We start from the raw sequence: 21,441 nt of genomic DNA, 5'->3' as shown, positions 1-21,441 counted from the left end.
GCTCCATTCTTGCAGTCAGTGAGAGCCGCGGGGACGTGATGTCATCGCGCCGGTCTGCCATGATTGGCTCTCACTGACTGCAGGAATGGAGCTGCAGCGGCTTGTGATAGAAAGGTGACGGGTGTGAGAAAGGGGTGGTGGAGCAGGACAACCGACAGCTCCCGCTCCACCATGCTATAGTACACTAAGTACAGGAGGAGGGGCAACAATCTCAGGGGGGGGGGCAATTGCCCCGTTGCCCCCCTCCTGGAGCCACCGACCGATGCTGTGTTGTGACTCACAGCACAGCAGCGGACGGCGGCTCACGGGGTCAGATCATTCCGGGACACTGCATTGTCCCGGAATGAGGGTGACCGGGACCCGGGACAGACTCTCCAAATGCGGGACACGTGGTCACCCTACACACACCTGTAGTTTGTCCGAGCTCATTTTCTTTTGATACATATTGTCCATTGTGCTGGTGCACCAGATAGGCCTGTGAATTGCCGTCTTGCATGTATATTACTGTGCAGTGGGACTTGCGCTTGACATCTCCAATGTACGGCTGAAGGGGCCGTATGTTCCATAATGCCATTCCGCTATTGTTTAACTGAATCAAGAGCGCTCCACAAATATATCAGGGCTTATCATCAGCTGATAGTGTTTCAGTAGTCCGACATTATTCTACATTGAGGATGTATTATTTATATCTTGGCAGTTAGTTATATTGATGTGGGCAAGACTGTGTAAAATTAAATTGGTTCTGTATATCATTCTAATTTCGTATCCCAAAGACATGTTAGTCAGCTTCATACTTATATTATTATATTATTCCTGTAGTGCATTTAAAAATATATGCATATACACATGATATAAAATATGCACAGGTATTCATTTTATTGTACATTGTTTATGTGTTATGTTTTCCATATGTGATATGATTGGTTTATTTATGTTTTATGATGCATTGTAGGCATCATGGGGGAGATTTATCAAAACCTGTTTAGAGGCAATCAGATCACTTCTTTCATTTTTAAAAAGGCCTTTGAAAAGTGAAAGAAGCGATCTGATTGGTTGCTATGGGCAACTGGTCAACTTTTCCTCTGGACAGGTTTTGATAAATCTCTCCCCATGTCTGTTATACAGTCATGGCTGTAAATGTTGGCACCCCTTAACTTTTTCTAGAAAATGAAGTATTTCTCACAGAAAAGGATTGCAGTAACACATGTTTTGCTATACACATGTGTATTCCCTTTGTGTGTATTGGAACTAAAAAAAAAAAAAGGAAGAAAAGAAGCAAATTGGACATAATGTCACACCAAACTCCAAAAATGGTCGGGACAAAATTATTGGCACCCTTTCAAAATTGTGGATAAATAAGATTATTTCAAGCATGTGATGCTCCTTTAAACTCACCTGGGGAAAGTAACAGGTGTGGGCAACATAAAAATCACAACTGGATGCATATAAAAAGGAGAGAAGTTCACTTAGTCTTTGCATTGTGTGTGTGTGCCACACTAAGCATGGACAACAGAAAGAGGAGAAAAAACTGTCTAATGAGTTGAGAACCAAAATTGTGGAAAAATATCAACAATCTCAGGGTTACAAGTCCATCTCCAGAGATCTAGATTTGCCTTTGTCCACAGTGCGCAACATTATCAAGAAGTTTGCAACCCATTGCGCTGTAGCTAATCTCCCTGGGCATGGATGGAAGAGAAAAATTGATGAAAGGTGTCAACACAGGATAGTCCAGATGGTGGATAAGCAACCTCAAACAAATTCCAAACATATTCAAGCTGTCCTACAGGCTCAGGGAGCATCAGTGTCAGAGTGAACTATCCTTTGACATTTAAATGAAATGAAACGCTATGGCAGGAGACCCAGGAGGACCCCACTGCTGACACAGAGACATAAAAAAGCAAGACTACATTTTGCCAAAAGGAACCTGAGTAATCCAAAATCCTTCTGGGAAAACATCTTGTGGACAGAGGAGACCAAGACAGAGGTTTTTGGTAAAGCACATCATTCTACTGTTTACCAAAAACGGAATGAGGCCTATAAAGAAAAGAACACAGTACATACAGTGAAATATGGTGGAGGTTCAATTATGTTTTGGGGTTGTTTTGCTGCCTCTGGCACTGGGTGCCCTGAATTTGTGCAAGGCATCATGAAATCCGTGAAAAGAGCCTGCGTGGGATGAAAGTGGGGGGACTGTCGGGCGGACCTTTCTGGGTCAGTTTGGGGATGACCTTGTGTGGGGACAAGGTTAGGTTTGTGGTTTTTGTTATCACATGTTAATTTTGTAAATTGCTGTTTTATACTAAAACGACTGCCGTGGCCAATTCATCCCATTCCTGGTGTATACACCGCAAAATAAAGTATGAAACTCCTGGAAGGGGTACCCTATATTTTTGTTTTTGCAGGACATAGCTTTAAATGCTGAGACACTCTCTTTGCACTTAGCAGCACTTCTTTTGCCTACTAGCAGCATAACAGAACCACAGAATTCAGCTGTATATATATTCCAGTTGTCTGAGTAGTTTTAACCATTGCTAAATTTTATGGGCAATTCCCTTATATTTCTTCATAATGTTTAGTGTTTTTTGGTTACAGACCACCAGTTTTCCTGAATAGTCATAGAGTTCAATGATAACATTCTTTCACCACTAGGGGAGGCATACTATTTTGTTATGCATTAAACTACATAATATCACAGTATGTACTAAGCACCTTAGTTCTCATTCTGTTTTTTGATTATAGAAATCACTGTCTCTGGTAACCACTTGCCTATGATGCCTTGCCCTGGCATCATATAAGAAGCTATTGGGCTAGGATGCTGAAGAAAAGCACTGGAAAATTCATAGGAGAGTCTGCAGAATGCAATCTATGTAGTAGTATGCATATCATACGACATCAGTGCAAACAATTTTGACAGTAGCTGGCTGTCAATGGCATGTCATGTAACTGGCACAGTAACACCAAATTTCCTATTGTTAAATGCCTGGAAATGGCCCGGGCAGAGACAGGGGGTATGTACTGAAGGTGCCACCAGTCTAGCAGTCAAATCTCTCTAATCAAGAGAACACTACTCAAAAGTAGTCTCTAAGAGCCCATTTATAGGGCAGCGGGGGAAGCACCACACCTCAGACCACAGACCCCACCTCTCATCTGAGTCTCTTCTCCATAACACTGTATCATTCAACTTCTAGTCAGTATGTAGCTTATAGAAGTGTATCCCATCATACTTTATGTCCATGTACAGGTATTATATGAATAATAATTATTCATATAGTTCCACCAGACCATCAGTTATATATGTAACACCACCTGTATGTGTGTGTGTATATATATATATATATATATATATATATATATATATATATATTTGGTCTTAGTCTCAATTACCACATACAAAAAGATTTAAGGCATCAGAAAAATCTGTGCGTGATGCCTGGAATCGTCAAACAAGACAGCGGTCCGTGCCCAATAAAGTTCATGTAAACAGGACTCCATGGCATATGAAAATAACTAAGGGCAAGCTGGCATAGGAGGGAGAGACATATAAATGCCAGTGACGCAGTGAAACAGTGCTTAATAAGAACAGTAAAGATAACGTACAGTATTCATAGAAGAAAAAAAAAGTTACTCCTTCGTTCTTTCTTATTTATTAAGAAACATACTTAAAAAATACGGGGGGGGGGGGACAGACACATGAAGACAGCAGTTGTGTATAGCTGAAAGGAGGCTACAGCTGTTTTGTACATAACTTCTGGAGCCTCTGTTTAGCTTCTACATCCCTCTTTATGTGTCTGTTCCCCTCTGTATGTTTGTGCATGTATCTCAATAAATACAGAAGCAACATTGGCTATCTTTGGCTCTACCATAGAGGTATATGAGGGGGCGTGTTGGCTACCGCTTTGTGCGCGGGTCATGACACTGCATTCCCGGGGAAAGCCGGGGCCCCATACAGGAGATGGTGGTGGGAACGACCCCCCCCCCCCACGATCTCCTGTACGGAGCCCCGGCTCCTGTGGATAGGAGAAACTTCTCCTGTAAAATACGCATCGAATTTTAAAAAGTGTGAACCCTGCTTTACCCAGCCTTCACCATTTTATTAGGTTTCAAACCATTGCGTTCTGTGTCATTGAATATGCACTGATACTGATGTGTCATGTTTGGATTTGTGAGAAAAACCACATACCAAGCTATAAGCAATAAGCATCCATTATGTAAGAACTGTCAGCTTCAGTGCAACTTGCAGAAACCCAGTGCTTGTGTTACTAATATGAAATGCATGTTGGTTGTTTTTGTTGACTTATACTTCTTTAATGGTTATGTAGGGCTGTGGTTCGTTCTGTGTGTTAGCATCCTGTCTGCTCATAGGAAGTGCAGCAACACAGTTGTTAAACTGCTTCCGCTCTCCTTTTGAAATGGTTCATGAGCCGTACATATTACCTTGAGGTCATATCCACTTACTGTAGACTTACTCTTTAGAAGGTATTACAGTCTTATCAGTAATGGGGGAAATATAATAGAGAACAATACAATTCAGATTGAGTAAAATATTTCACCATAGAAAGTGCACAGGCAATTACAAGTAAATTTCCCTGTATTTTTTATGTGCTGTTAAAATGGTAAACATGATATTTTAAGCATTGTACCAGAACAATGATAATAATAAAATGGTCCCTCAAATTACAATAAGAACTTCTTATGGGATGACCATTCTAAAGTAAACACATTGTAACTTGAGTCCATAACTCTAAGGGTAAAGATTATTTGTTTGTGACCCCCACCAACATGTCTACCCAAAATGAAAAAAATGTAATAAAAATACAATTAAAAACATATGCACATTATGTAAATATACAAATCCTAATATACCAATCAGCCATAATTTAAAAACTTGATATTGTGTAGGTCTTCATTGTCCTGCCAAAAAAAACTATGATCCATCAAGATATGGACTCAAAAACACATCTAAAGATTAGGCATCGACCGATTATCGGTATGGACGATATTATCGGCCGATAATCACGATTTTGGGCATTAACGGTATCAGCAATTACCTTGCTGATAATGCCCCCCCCCCCCCCCTGACCCGACCGACCCCACGTCGCACCCCCCACCGCACCGCCCCGGCCCCATTGCCTCCCCCATCCCCGGTTTTATAATTACCTGTTCCCGGGGCCCACGCTTCTTTTTGCTCCTGCTGCGTCCTGCGTTACGCTGTGCGCAGTGACGTGACGTGCTCAACGTGACTTCACCGTCAGTGAGCAGAGTGACAATTCAGGAGGACGCCACAGGAGCCAGATGTTGTCGTGGTGGCGTCGCGGGGGCGGGGAGGTCGCGGGGGCGGGGAGGTCGCGGTGCGGCGGGTCGGGGGGGCAGTGGCGGTGATAGGTCTCAGGACCCCCGGACAGGCAGGGGGAGAGAAGCGGGTGGCGGCGGCAGTCTATGGCAAAAGCTACTGCAGTGCATTGATTTAAAGCACACGCTTTAAATCAATGATCTGCAGCGGTGTCGTGGGGGATAAATAGCCGATAACTTATACCGGAATATCGGTATAAGTTATCAGCTATCGGCCCTAACCTACACCGATTATCGGTATCGGCCCTAAAAAAACGATATCGGTCGATCCCTACTAAAGATATCATTTAAGTCCTGTAAGTTGTGACCTAGTCAACAACTTAAACTCTGAGTTATGTTCCTCAAACCAGTTCTGGACCAGCCATTTTGGGCATACTCTGACCTAGTTATTAAGCTGTCACAATTTTCAGCACACATCATCTTGAACATGTTATTCACTTCACTGTCAGTGGTTTTAGTGTTATGGGTGACTGGTGCATACAAAAGTCAAAAATAACGAAACGTGCACGTCGGGGTGTGCCACGGGATTTCTGTCCTACTGGTAATATGTTTATGTGCTGTCTCATATGTATGCTATCTTTCACTACTACTATATATGATCATTACTTGCAGACTGGTCTTTGACTTAATGCTAAACTCTGCTGTATACATCGCTGCTACTTGCTCTGACCATCTTATAGCTATCTATTTGGATTTTATATGGTGACTCCATATTTGCTAATGTGAACAGCCTTATACTTTGTTTACATCTCTGCCACAATGCACATTATTCATGATATGTACCTCCATTAGTAATGTAATCCCTTTAGTATCTTTGAGTGTTCTTCCTATTATTGTCCACATTTTGTAATATTTAAAATGTATCTAATAACATTATATGATTTTATATGCTAAATAAATGAAATTTACTGGTATGCATGTTACAAACGTGCAAACAGCATGAAGCCAAGAGCTTGTGTACAGCATAACTACTACCAGTGCATGTACAGTATAAAAGCTACGGGCATGTACAGTATAAAAGCTACGAGCATATTCACAGTATAATACTATGAGCGTATGTACAGTATAATACTACGAACATATGTATAACACTACGAGCGTGTGTACTGTGTAACGACTGCATAGTACAGATGGTACGACCGCATGTATATAGTATACTCGCTACGAGCACATGCAAAATGTGAAAACTATTATTACGCGTGCAATACTACCAGCGTGCCAATCAACCAATAACAAACAATATGCATGCATGTAGTAATTATATGACCACGTACCCACTCACAGGACAACACTCCATGCACTGTACGAGCATGTGTGTGGCACAAAACACCACAAGCGCAAGAACCGCACAAACACTGCAAGTGTCCATACAGCACACATGCCACGACCGAACGCACAGCATGGCTCCCACGAGCACATGTACAATACAACCCTACGAGCGTGCACAGCATAATCCTACGAGCGTGTGTACAGTACAATTCCTACGAGCGAGTGTGCAGTACAAATCATATGAACCTGTGTACTGCATAAATCCTCTAAGCGTGTGTACAGCATAAATCCTACGAGCGTGTGTACAGTATAGATCCTATGAGCGTGTGTACAGTATAATTCCTACGAGCGTGTGTACAGCATTCATCCTACGAGCGAGTGCACAGTATATATCCTACGAGCGTGTGTACTGTATAAATCCTACGAGCGTGTACAGTACAAACCCTACGAGCGTGTATGCCGTATAAACCTACGAGCTTGTGTACCGTATGAATCCTAAGAGTGTGTGTACAGTATAAACCTACGAGAGTGTGTACAGTATAAATCCTACGAGCGTGTGTACAGTATAAACCTACGAGAGTGTGTACAGTATAAATCCTACGAGCGTGTGCACAGTATAAATCCTACAAGCGTGTGTACAGTATAAATCCTACAAGCGTGTGTACAGTATAAATCCTACAAGCGTGTGTACAGTATAGTTCCTACAAGCAGCATAAATCCTACAAGCGTGTACAAACGTGTGTATAGTATAAATCCTACGAGCGAGTGTACAGTATAGACACTACAAGCATGTACAATATGAATCCTACAAGCATGTGTACAACATAAATGCTACAAGCGTGTGTACAATATGAAACCTACAAGTGTGTGTACAGCATAATTCCTACAAGCGTGTGTACAATATGAATCCTACAAGCGTGTGTACAGCATAAATCCTACAAGTGTGTGTACAATATAAATGCTACAAGCATGCGTACAATATGAATCCTACAAGCGTGTGTACAGCATAAATCCTACAAGCGTGTGTAGTATGAATCCAACAAGCGTGTGTACAATATAAATCCTACAAGCATGTGTAGTATGAATCCAACAAGCGTGTTTACAGTATGAATCCTACAAGCATGTGTACAGTATAAATCCTACAAGCATGTGTATAGTATAAATCCAACAAGCGTGTTTACAGTATGAATCCTACAAGCATGTGTACAGTATAAATCCTACAAGTGTGTGTACAGTATAAATCCTACAAGCGTGTGTATAGTATGAATCCAACAAGCGTGTTTATAGTATGAATCCTACAAGCGTGTGTATGCCATAAATCCTACAAGCATGTGTACAGTATTAATGCTACGAACATGTGTACAGCAAAAATGCCAAGAGCATAATCAACGTCTCGAGCGCATGCATTGTTAAATACCACGAGTGCATGTACAGAATTACCAGCGTCCATGCGGCGCCCATACTACAGGTGCCTGAACTGCACCAATGCTACAAGTGCATGTGCAGTGACAAACACATGACACGCCCTCCCTATGATCAGGAGGGCCGTGTCGTAAACCCTAAATAAACTAAAGCATATACAATGAATATAATCATCTACGTAGAGCAAATTATGGGGGTGTGTGCACGGAACAACTATATGGTCGTATGCGTAGAATAAATTATAGGAACAAATAAATTGTATGAGCATGCACAGAACAACTATATGCACAGACGAACTATATGCCCGTGTATGAGGAATAAATTATAGGAGCGTGTACACCAACAACTACATGACTGTATGCGTAGAAAATGAAGTGTGTGCCTGGCACCACTATATGACCGTATGCGTAGATTTTTTTATTTTCTTTTAAATTTATGCCTTGGGTTCGTGCTTGCCCTAGTATAACACATGCAATATGCCCAAATATTGTGGTGGGCTGCAGATACGCCAGTGAGAGTGACCTAGTGGCATCAGAAAGCGTGAGGACACCGGGGGGGGGGGTTGGGAGACCAAGCAAGTGAGAGCTGACGTGGAAACTCATCCCCCCCCCCCGACACCACCGGCTCAAGCGAGGTCCGGCGGCAGACATCGCCATGTGACTGCTGTGTGTCCCTGTCATGGAGCTGGCCCGCAGCGCATGGGAGAGCACCTGAAAACACAACGTGGGACGCATGTCCTTAAATTACCTGCACCAGGGCTGGACGGACTGAGGTCCCCCCGAAGCTGCGGCTTACCTCCGGAGCGAGGAGGGCGCCGCCGCATGCCTCAGTCAGTCCTAGCCACTTACCCATACCGACATCGACCGAACTTCCGGTCAGCTCAACTTCTGGTCAGCTGACCCGACAGTCAGCTGATCAGGGACGACGTAACAGAACCTGCAACGTGAAGAACCCGCGGCATAAGGACAGGTACTGCTGCGGGTTCTTATAAGCCCCTCCCACAAATTCAGGCTTAATAAATTAGCCTTCACACTTATTCAAATCTGGTACTTTTCCTGTGTTACCATTCGGTGTTGAAATATGGTAACCTTAGGCAAGTGTAACTTGGGGCACCACCAAGTTATGCAAGTATTTAGGTTTACATTCACTCGTACAGAATATGCTGCAAATTTCAAGTTGCAGATTTGATTCTGTGTTCATTCATTTAGTTACATTCAGACTTGCAGCAGATTCTGTATGTGTAAATATACCCTTAGGGTAGTGTCACACGTAGTACATCCACAGCGTATTTGACGCTGTGGATGCGCTACTGACCATCCCTAGAGTGAGCCTCCTGCTGTGCCGTGTGTCCTGCATTGTTTGCTTGTAGCAGCAATCTACCGCTACAAGCAGACACACAGGGATCTGCAAGTCGTGCACGCATGTTCAGTTTACTCACAGACATCGTGGTCACTCCCCCTGCTGCTTGAGCTAGGCCAAGAGTGGCCACGTTGTCTGTAATAACATTGCACATGTGCGTGACTCACAGATCCCTGTGTCTATTCATAGCGGCGTATTGCTGCTTCAAGCAAACAACGGAGTATACACGGGAAGAACTGGAGGGACACTTTAGGGACGGTCAGTATTGTATCTGCAACGTAAAATATGCGGCAAATGTGGTACGTGTGACCCCACTCTTCAGGTGCATTTACACACAAGCAGTCAAAAGTACAACTTCAAATTCACAACTGCGGATTTTACAACTTCAATACCGCAGTGGCGGCAATCCTAGTAAAATACACCCTTACACATCGTTTTAAACTATTCATATTTTACAGAAAGACTAAACATAGAAAAAACTCAGCAGCTTCACATCTATAATCTTCTACATAAAGCTCCTTTAGTTTGTTTTTAAATGGGCACTGTCACCAACTTTATTTTTTGATATGTCGTAGTACTTATGTACTACAACATATCAGTAATATATTTTCATTATTTATTTTTTCATTTTGAAGGTGAATTTTACGTTTGAAAACCGGCCACTAGGGGTCACCCTCCTTGGGGCCGGCTGCAGCCTGGCGTGACATCATGCCTGAAAAAGGACTGATTTTGGCCTGGCAATCAGTCCTTTTTCATTTAGGCTGCTCTCGCTCCCTGCCTGTCAATCAGACAGGCGGGAGCGAGCGCATTGGCTCCCCGGCCACTGGCTGGGAGGCCACTCCTCCCGCACGTGTCGTCGCCGCCGCTGACCCTGCACGCCTGCTGCCGGACTCTGCAGTATCAGTAAGCATCAGAAGGAGGGGGACAGGGGAACTGGGTATGTGTTTGTGACAGGGGGAACTGGGTATGCGGGGGCTGTGTATGACGGAGGGAACGGTGTATGGTGGGGGCAGGGTGTTTGTGACGGAGGGAATGGGGTATGCGGCGGCGGGCGTAGTGCCGCATGGCACTAAGTTATAGTTCATCTACACAGGGTGCCTCCAGCTGTTTCACTACTACAACTCCCAGCATGCCCTGACAGCCAATAGATGTCAGGGCAAGCTGGGAGTTGTAGTGGTGAAACAGCTGGAGGCACCCTGTGTAGATGAACTAAGGGCGAAAGTCCCCCCCAGCAGGCATCAGTGACGTGGTGCCTGCTGGTGAAGTCTGCCTGGTAGTGAGCACACTACCAGGCAGACAAAAAGTTATTTTTAATATAGTAAAAAAAAAAAGTTAAAAGCAGGGAGGGGGTTAGGGATAGATGGGCAATAGGCAGGGACAGAAAAAAAATATAGGATGGTGGGAGCTACCCTTTAAATAGGACCCGTCAACGCTCCTGAAATATCAGCTATACTTTTATTCCTTATAGAATAACAATTCTTAAGCTTCTTTTGTTTAGTTGTGATGTTCTTTTAGTCGTCTCAGAAATGTACAAATACATTTACAACTGGATGTTTCCATTTCCTATTGTCATACTTTGTATGGACATGTCCTACTGACAATGAGAATGGAAGCACCCAGAGAAGCCACACAATGCAGACTTCTAAGAAGATGCTTCAGAATAGTTATTTTATGGGCATTTGCTATGACAAACACATTTTGACACAATAACTTTAAAATATGAATGAAATGTAATTCTTTTCTCAAACCAGCAGCTGTTATATACGCAGGCTGTATGCCAGAAGAATATCCCCTGTCCCAATATTTTGGCAGTTCTGTGTTACTGGGTCACTGGGCCTTATAGAAATTAGTCATCTCTGGTGAAGAATAAAAAAAGAGATTCTACAGCCACATTAAGATACTAATTTATTTCATTTATATTCCAACATTTGCAGGTTCCAGATGAACCAAAAGAAGAAAAAAGGCCTAGTATCCAGGAGCTAAGGCAGAAAATAGAAACCTTCAATATGATGGTTCAGAATGGCCTAATAATGAAGATGGTAAGTTACTTTGCACTGCAATATCAATTAAAACAAAGTGTAATGTGAACTACACTAATCCAAATATTGCTACAATACATTTTCTAATATAAAACACAAGACTTAATGTGCCAAACCAACAGGCTATTCATACTCTAGATAATGAATAGAACCTTATCACACTGGTTAGAAAACATGGTGGGAAAGTATCAATAACTGCCCCTTCTAGATATGCCAGCTATGCAGGATCCTGGTCAGATAGTGGTGTAACCGTTGCTGTAGACATTCTATCAGGCTCACAGCAAAGCCACTCAAGTAGCCCCAACCATGACTCTGCCCACACAGACCACTCATACCATCTAAGTTATCACTCTAATTGTGTTAAAAAAAAAAAATTACAAAAATAAACTAATTCAACCTGCAATGTTGATCCCAGTAAAAGGCAATGAATCCAATGGGCAAAAGCCAATTGTCCTCATGGTCAGGCATATTAAAAGTTGTGATCGCACCAGATCTCACTGCTGAGAGTTGTCGGGAGTTATAAGCCGGAGAACAGCACGGCATCACGCTTCACTGCCTGGATGGCTGGCAGATCCGACCTTTTCTCTGTATAGATGGAGAAGTATGCACCAGTGCGTGCCTCCCTGCCCAGCTTATAACTCCTGATCGCAGTGAGTGCAATCTGGTGCGATGATAACTTTTGACATGTCTGGGTAACAAGTCATAAGTTTTAAATTACAGTAACATTTATAGAAATCCTTTCTGGTTCCTACCTGGCAATCAGAAGAAATTCCTGGATCCCATCTCCAACACCTTAATACCCAAAACTATCTCTTTTAAGCATGTATAACAGATCAAAATCTCAAGTATTGCCTGTATTGGTTTTAGACAGACTGTTGCCCAGGGCAAGCCTTTGGCTGCGGCTCTCTGCTTCCATAATTTGTTGGTGCACATCCCCTATTAGGCTATGCTCAAATGGAGGAATGTCTGCCTGGAGAATTTCCAGGCGGTCTATTTCCAAGTGGTCCTAGCACTGGCAAGTTCTGCTGCCGCTAGGACCGATTGGAAATGCCTTGCCTCCATAGACGGCAATTCATTTCCGAGTGGATTCTACAGAAAGAATTGACAAGGATGGACATTTGTGCAGCTGACAGCTATCTTTGCTGTTTCTTCCACAGCCAAGCCGAGCTTTCTTGTGGTTCTGGGGGGAATTGGGGTAGGCTGCTGCAATACTGCTTTGGTGGCTTATCACTCATAGAACAAAAGCAATGGGCAGTTGAAATCCAACAGTCGATAGGCCCCCATACACATTATAAGGTCAGCCTCATAGGCCACAATTTGGAGACCACTGATCTAGCTTAGAAATAACTTTATGGGATATCATTACTGCAATCTAGGAAAATTAATATGAATATATGATAAAAGTAGTTACACAAAAAATCTTCTGTTTTTCCTTTTGTGCATCGTAAGTAATTTGTGACATTTTCTTGCAATAAACAGGCAGAGGATGGCACTTACACTGGATTCATTAAGGTGCATCTGAAGCTCAAACGTCCAGTCACCGTATCGGACACACTTGATTCTCCATCCATTATCACTATTAAACCAATGTCATCAAGAAGTCCAGCAGAGAAAATTACTTCTTTCTATCTACCCCTGGATGCTGTGAAACAACTTCACATCAGTAGCTTGACAACAGCCAGTGAAGTCATCAGGGGTCTTCTACAGACGTTCCAGGTGATGGACGATCCCCTAAAATTTGCCCTGTTCAAGCAAATGCAAAGGGATGGACAAGGTGAGTTGGATCAGTATGTATGTCACATTTCAGAATAGAGAAGCACTACTGGGAGAAAAGGTAAGTATTAAAGGGGTGTCTTGTGAAAACAACCTTATCTACATTACTGCATATGAATGTCACAGAAGTGATGCTCTGGTCTATCTGTAAACCAAAAAGGAGAATCAAAAAGTAAAAGTAGCTCTTGATATATCACTCATGTTTTAGGAATTATTCCCATTCATCTGGCTATCTGGCAAAGTTGTATATGGCATGCAGGCGTTGCTTACCGTCCAGCAGAAACATAGTAATGCTCCTCAACAGAACTTAAATGGGCACTGTCAGGATCAAAAACTTATTTTATGTTGTACATCTTGGCAAAACATTAACCTTTCTAATATACTTCATAGAAAATGTGATCTCCTTTCTATAGAAATCATGGCTTATAAGAAAGACAACTAGGTGTCCCTACACTATATAATATGCTCTTCTCCTTTACCGTGTTGATTTCCTTTATATATTTAACCTTTTAAGGACCACGGGTTTTTCCATTTTTGCACTTTCGTTTTTTCCTCCTTACCTTTTAAAAATCATAACCACTTCAATTTTGCACCTAAAAATCCATATGATGGCTTATTTTTTGCGCCACCAATTCTACTTTGCAGGGACATCAGTCATTTTACCCAAAAATCTACGGCGTAACGGGAAGAAAAATCATTGTGCGACGAAATTGAAGAAAAAACGCCATTTTGTAACTTTTGGGGGCTTCCGTTTCTACGCAGTACATTTTTCGGTAAAAATTACACCTTATCTTTATTCTGTAGGTCCATATGGTTAAAATGATACCCTACTTATATAGGTTTGGTTTTGTCGTACTTCTGGAAAAAATCATAACTACATGCAGGAAAATGTATACGTTTAAATTTGTCATCTTCTGACACCTATAACTTTTTTTATTTTTCTGCGTATGGGGCGGTATGAGGACTAATCTTTTGCGACGTGATCTGAAGTTTTTATCGGTACCATTTTTGTATTGATTGGACTTTTTGATCGCTTTTTATTCATTTTTTCATGATATAAAAAGTGACCAAAAATACGCTATTTTGGAATTTGGAATTTTTTTGCATGTACGCCATTGATCATGCGGTTTAATTAATGATATATATTAATAATTCGGACATTTCCGTATGCGGCGATACCACATATGTTTATTTTTATTATGTTTATATATTATTTATATGGAATTTGGGAAAAGGGGGTGATTTAAACTTTTAATAAGGAAGGGGTTAATGTGTGTGTTAAACTTTTTTTAACCGTTTTTTTTTTTTTTTTTTTTTTTTTTTTTTTTTACACTTTTAGTCCCCTCAGGGGACTTTTAGGAGGAATCATTAGATTCCTCATACAGATCACTATGATTGTATAGAACCATAGTGATCAGTGTGCTCTGCGTTCGAATGATAAAGCCTGGCCCTGCCAGGCTGTATCATTCAGAGAGCCGGAGCCGCTGTGGAAGGAGAGGTAAGCCCTCAGGCTACCTCAGTAGTGGATCGCTCCCCCGCGATCGCGCTGCGGGGGGGGGCGATCCACCCCACTGGACCACCAGGGACTGAATGCAGGCACCTTTAGACGCTGCTGTCAACTTTGACACCGGTGATCTAAAGGGTTAATAGCCGCCCGCGGCGATCGCCACATGTCGGCTATTAACGCTGGCCCCCAGCTGCAGGAATCAGCTGGGGGCTGGGCGGTATGACGCAGGCTCGAGTCAGGAGCCCGCGTCATACCCGGTTAAGGGCCATTGGACGTGTCCTAAAGTTTCTATCATATCGACTCTGTCTCGTCTTTTTTCAATGATATACATGTTAAGGTCCTTTAGTCTTTCCTGGTAAGTTTTATCCTGCAATCCATGTACTAGTTTAGTAGCTCTTCTCTGAACTCTCTGCAAAATATCTATATTCTTCTGGACATACGGTCTCCAATACTGCGCACAATACTCCAAGTGAGGCCTCACCAATGTTCTGTACAACGGCATGAGCACTTCTCTCTTTCTACTGCTAATACCTCTCCCTATACACCCAAGCATTCTGCTAGCATTTCCTGCTGCTTTATGACATTGTCTGCCTACCCTTATGTCTTCTGAAATAATAACCCCCAAATCCCTTTCCTGAGATACTGAGGATAGGACTGTGTCACATATTCTATACTCTACCCTTGGGTTTATATGCCCACGGTGAATTACCTTGCACTCTTCGACATTAAATTTTACTTGCCAGAGTTCTGTAAATTTTTTTAGTTTACCCATATCCTTTTCCATTTGACGTATCCCTCCAGGAACCACAACCCTGTTACAAATCTTTGTCATCAACAAATATACCTTACCTTGAGACCTTCTGTAATATCACTAATATGGTTCTTAAACAAAATCGGTCCCAGTGCAGCATGATCTTTGTCCCAGCTGAAGCACAGGCTGGGACAAAGTCTAGTAAGTGGGAACAGGACTAGCACTGCTCTGTGCTCAATCCTGTTCATCAGACTGTAGCATGCAAACAAGGGAGGAGGGGGTTACACAGCAACCTGAAGTGACTGGATAAGGAGACCCAGCACAACACAGCAGACTCAGGGAGGAAGTGAATGCATGGTCAGTGCTTGCCTCAGACACGCCCCTTCCTGAGCAGAATGAGTTGTAGAACAAAGAGATTTTGTGAGCCCAATACGGAAACTACACCGTAGAAACATAAAAACATTTGCAAAGCATCTACATGACCTAGGAAGTAACATATAGAAGTATTATTTTTTCTGTGATATGATAGGTATGCTTTAAAGTTGGATTCAACTTCACAACTTACTTTAAGCTCCTAATCATTTTTTATTCTTTTTTATCTAGTTATTTTTTGAGAAAATTACTTGTGAAGGTAAAGGGGTGTATAAACAATATAGTAAATAAAAAAAATCCCCATATCATATTTAGTGATTTACAAACAGCTTTGAAAGAACAGTTCCTGGGATGATAGGAAAGGAATAAGGCTGCAGCCAGATATTTGGCATCCATTTGTTCTGATCCAGAAGGCATCAGTGGGAAGACAACTGTTGGAAAGAAACCAAAGAGCCTACGCAAAGATAAAGGCAGAGTGTTTGTTGTTGAGAAGCGCAGTGTATTACTCCTCCCTCATGTTGTCATCAACTTTGGTCAAGGATGGAGAGAGCACAGAATTTAACAGGGCTGGAACCCATATTTTGACCAGATTTTAAAATGCCATATGTTTTCATAAGGAGAGTGCCAAAATTCGCAAGAAAGTCTGTGAACTACCTCTATAATTTGAACAAATCAGGACAATCTCTATATGCCTTTGGTTGAACTGCATCTCTAACAAAAAAACAGACAGTCAGAATATTGCCTTTTGAGCACTGATCAATTATATTTAACCCCTTAAGGACGCAGCCCTTTTTCACCTTAAAGGGGTATTCCGGGAAATTTTATTTTATTTGACTATGCTACAGGGGCTGCAAAGTTAGTGTAGTTCATGATATAGTGTCTGTACCTGTATGTGACGGTTTTCTCACAATTCTTATGTGATTTTCACTCCAATATTTATTTTTACCAGCATACAAAATGACTGCTGTCTCGGAATTTTTCCCAGCTTGCAATGCGGTCGAGACCTGACTCACTAGTCAGCTGATGACAGGGAGCCTGTCTGATTCTATGGGTGGAGGAATCGCTTGGAGGGAGAGAGATCAATTGCAACTAATGCAACAGCTGTAGGCACCCTGATTGAAGACCACAGGTCTGCAGCTCAATGGGTGGGGTAGCTTGTGTGTGGGAAGGAGGAAAATGGTATCATGGGTTTTGTAGGCAAACAAGAAAACTGAAAACAAAGAAATACAAGTTCACAGAAAGCTACCCACAATGTTATGGTAATCTCACAGCATAGCCATTTAGCCCAAGACAAGCGCAGATCCTTCCTAAGCATGTCCATTACTGTCTGCCAGGTATGTACTAAAATCACCTTATACTGGATAACCCCTTTAAGGACTGAGCCCTTTTTCGCAATTCTGACCACTGTCACTTAAAGCATTAATAACTAAGATGCTTTTACCGAATATTCTGATTCAGAGATAATTTTTTCGTGACATATTCTACTTTATTTTGGTGGTAAATTTTCGTCGTTACTTGCATCCTTTCTTGGTGAAAAATCCCAAAATTTCATGAAAATTTAGCATTTTTCTAACTTTGAAGCTCTCCGCTTGTAAGGAAAATGGATATTCCAAATAAATTTTATATTGATTCACAAATACAATATGTCTACTTTATGTTGGCATCATAAAATGGACATATTTTTACTTTTTGAAAAGATTAGAGGGCTTCAAAGTAGAGCAGCAATTTTCAAAATTTTCATGAAAATTGCAAAATCTGAAGGGACAGATGTTAAAGAACTACAACTCCCAGCATGCCTGGGCAGTCTAGGCATGCTGAGAGATGTAGTTTGGCAACATCTGGAGGGCCACCGTTTGGGCACCACTGTATATAGTGGTCTCCAAACTGTGACCCTCCAGATGTTGCAAAACTACAACTCCCAGCATGCCCAGAGTTGCATGCTGGGAGTTGCAGTTTGGCAACCACTAGGAAGGTCGCCTCCCCCCACCGTCGCCTCCCTACCTGCGTCATGATCTCTGCTGGATGTCTCCGGTGATCACAGGTCCCCACGCCATCTTCTTTTCATCTTCATCCTCGATCTTCCCTCAGGATTTTCTGCGATCGCCAACATGGGGGGGTCTCAGGACTCCCCTCGGCGATGTGCCGGGATGCCTGCTGAATGATTCCAGCAGGAATCCCGGTCCGGTCCCCAACCAGCTAGCGGCGGGGACCGGAATTCCCACGGACATTTGCATTTGCCCTAAGTCCTTAAGGACTCGGGATGCAGGGCATATGCATACGCCCCACGTCCTGAAGAGGTCCAGGCCAGGCCAGGCCAATTTTCACTGTAGGACCAGAATGTTTTTTGCACATCTGACTACTGTCACTTTAAGCTTTAAAGGGGTACTCCGGTGAAAACCTTTTTTCTTTTAAATTAACTGGTGGCAGAAAGTTAAACATATTTGTAAATTACTTCTATTAAAAAATCTTAATCCTTTCAGTACTTATTAGCTGCTCAATGCTACAGAGGAAATTCCTTTCTTTTTGGAACACTGATGACATCACGAGCACAGTGCTCTCTGCTGACATCTCTGTCCATTTTAGCAACCATGCATAGCAGATGCATGCTAAGGGCAGCATGGTGGCTCAGTGGTTAGCACTGCTGCCTTGCAGTGCTGGGGACTTGGGTTCAAATCCCCCTAAGGACAACAATAAATAAAGCGTTGTTATTATTATAATAACGTCAGCAGAGAGAACTGTGCTCGTGATGTCATCAGAGAGCATTCCAAAAAGAAAATAATTTCCTCTGTAATATTCAGCAGCTAATAAGTACAGGAAGGATTAAGGATTTTTTTAATAGAAGTAATTTACAAATATGTTTAACTTTCTGCCACCAGTTGATTTAAAAGAAAAAAGCTTTTCACCGGAGTACCCCTTTAATAAATCTAAGAAGCTTTTACCTTTCATTCTGATTCCGAGAATGTTTTTTCATGACATATTCTACTTTATGTTCGTGGTAAATTTTTGTCGATATTTGCATAATTTCTTGGTGAAAAAATCCAAAATTTGATGAAAAAATTTAAAATTTTGCATTTTTCTAACTTTGAAGCTCTCTGCATGTAAGGAAAATAGACATACCAAATAAATTATTTTGATTCACAAATACAATATGTCTACTTTATGTTTGCATCATAAAGTTGCCATGTTTTTACTTTTAGAAGACATCATAGGGCTTCAAAGTTCAGCAGCAATTTTCCAATTTTTCACAACATTTTCAAAATTGGAATTTTTCATGGATCAGTTCAGGTTTGAAGTGGATTTGAAGGGCTACCCCATAAATGACACCATTATAAAAACTGCACCCTTCAAAGTATTCAAACTGACATTCAGTAAGTGTGTTAACCCTTTAGGTGTTTCACAGGAATAGCAGCAGAGTGAAGTAGAAAATTAAAAATCTTCATTTTTTACACTCGCATGTTCTTGTAGACCCAGTTTTTGAATTTTTACAAAGGGTAAAAGGAGAAAAATCCTCTCAAAATGTGTAACCCAATTTCTCTAGAGTAAGGAAATACCTCATATATGTATGTCAAGTGTTCGGCGGGCGCAGTAGAGGGCTCACAAGGGAAGGAGCGACAATGGGATTTTGGAGAGGGAGTTTTTCTGAAACGTTTTTTGGGGGGCATGTCACATTTAGGAAGCCCCTATGGTGCCAGGACAGCAGAAACCCCCCCACATGGCATACCATTTTGGAAACTACACCCTCAAGGCACACAATAAGGAGTCCAGTGAGCCTTAACACCCCACAGATGTTTGACGACTTTTCATTAAAGTCGGATGTGTACATAAAAGTGCAGTTTTTTTCCCAAATTTACAATTTTTACAAAGGGTAATGGAAGAAAATGCCCCACAAAATTTGTAACCCCATCTTTTCTGAGAATGCCAAATACCCCATGTTAGGATGTAAAATGCTCTGTGGGCAAATTACAATGCTCAGAAGAGAAGGAGTCACATTTGTCTTTTGGAAAGCAAATTTTGCTGAAATGGTTTTGGGGGGCATGTCGCATTTAGAAAGCCCCTATGGTGCCAGAACAGTAAAAAAAAAAAAAGAAAACACATGGCCTACTATTTTAGAAACTACACCCCTCAAGGAACATAACAAGGGGTACAGGGAGCCTTAAAACGTCACAGGTGTTTGATGACTTTTTGTTAAATTTGGATGTGTAAATGAAATTTAAAAAAATTTCCCTAAAATGCTGGGTTTTCCCCAAATTTTACTAGGGGTAATAGGAGAAAATGACCCCCAAAATTTGTAACCCCATTAGTTCTCAGTATGGAAATACCCCATGTGTGGACGTCAAGTGCTCTGCTGGTGCAGAAGAGGAGGAGCGCCATTGAGCTTTTGAAAGAGAATTTGTTTGGAATGGAAGTCAGGGGCCATGTGTGTTTACAAACCCCCCCCCCCCCCTGGTGCCACATGCGACCCCATTTTGGAAACTACACCCCTCACAGAATTTGATAAGGGGTGCAGTGAGTATTTACACCCCACTGGCATTTGACAGATCCTTGGAACAGTGGGCTGTGCAAATGAAAAATTTTATTTTTCATTTTCACAGACCACTGTTCCAAAAATCTGTCAGACACCTGTGGGGCATAAATGCTCAATGTACCCCTTAATACATTACATGAAGGGTCTAGTTTCCAAAATGGGGTCACATGTGGGGGGTCCATTGTTCCGGCACTATGTGGGCTTTGTAAACACATGTGGCCTTCAATTCCGGACACATTTTCTCTACAAAAGCACAATGGCGCTCCCACTCTTCTGAGCATTGTAGTGCGCCAGCAGAGCCCTTTACATCCACATATGGGTTTTTTTCTTACTCAGAAGAAATGGGGTTCCAAATTTTGGGGTGCTTTTTTTCCTATTTCCCCTTGTGAAAATGAAAAATTTAAGGTAACACCAGCATTTTAATGAAAAAAATATATTTTTTTTCATTTTCCCATCCAAATTTAACGTAAATTCGTCAAACACCTTTGGGGTGTTAAGGCTCACTATACCCCTTGTTACATTCTGTGAGGGGTGTAGTTTCCAAAATGGGGTCACATGTGGGTATTTATTTTTTTGCGTTTATGTCAGAACCGCTGTAAAATCAGCCACCCCTGTGCAAATCACCAATTTAGGCCTCAAATGTACATGGTGCACTCTCACTTCTGAGCCTTGTTGTGCACCCACAGAGCATTTTACGCCCACATATGGGGTATTTCCATACTCAGGAGAAACTGCGTTACAAATTTTGGGGGTCTTTTCTTCCTTCCTCTTGTGAAAATGAAAAGTATGGAGCAACACCAGCATATGATTGTAAAATTTTTATTTTTTACACTAACAGGCTGGTGTAGCCCCCAACTTTTCCTTTTTATAAGGGGTAAAAGGAGAAAAAGCCCCCCAAAATTTGTAGTGCAATTTCTCCCCAGTACGGAAATACCTCATATGTGGCCCTAAACTGTTTCCTTGAAATACGACAGGGCTCCAAAGTGAAAGAGCGCCATGCACATTTGAGGACTAAATTAGGGATTGCATAGGGGTGGATATAGGGGTATTCTGCGCCAGTGATTCCCAAACAGGG

At 41.9% G+C, this 21,441-nt stretch overlaps 1 protein-coding gene across 3 annotated transcripts in view; it reads left to right on the top strand.

Moving 5' to 3' along the window:
* The window catches only part of RASSF5 (Ras association domain family member 5), a 91,117-nt gene that overhangs the window by 44,598 nt on the left and 25,078 nt on the right, over window positions 1-21,441 (top strand). For all 3 annotated transcript variants that reach the window (XM_056558016.1, XM_056558018.1, XM_056558017.1), the window contains 2 exons: window positions 11,334-11,438; window positions 12,918-13,212. In XM_056558016.1, coding sequence (XP_056413991.1) covers window positions 11,334-11,438; window positions 12,918-13,212 — 400 coding nt within the window. The remainder of the gene's footprint in view (window positions 1-11,333; window positions 11,439-12,917; window positions 13,213-21,441) is intronic.

The sequence above is a fragment of the Hyla sarda genome, chromosome 2 (genome assembly GCF_029499605.1).
Source record: "Hyla sarda isolate aHylSar1 chromosome 2, aHylSar1.hap1, whole genome shotgun sequence".
NCBI lineage: Eukaryota > Metazoa > Chordata > Amphibia > Anura > Hylidae > Hyla > Hyla sarda.
The sequence above is the reverse complement of the archived record's forward strand: the minus strand, read 5'-3'. Positions and strand labels throughout refer to the sequence as shown.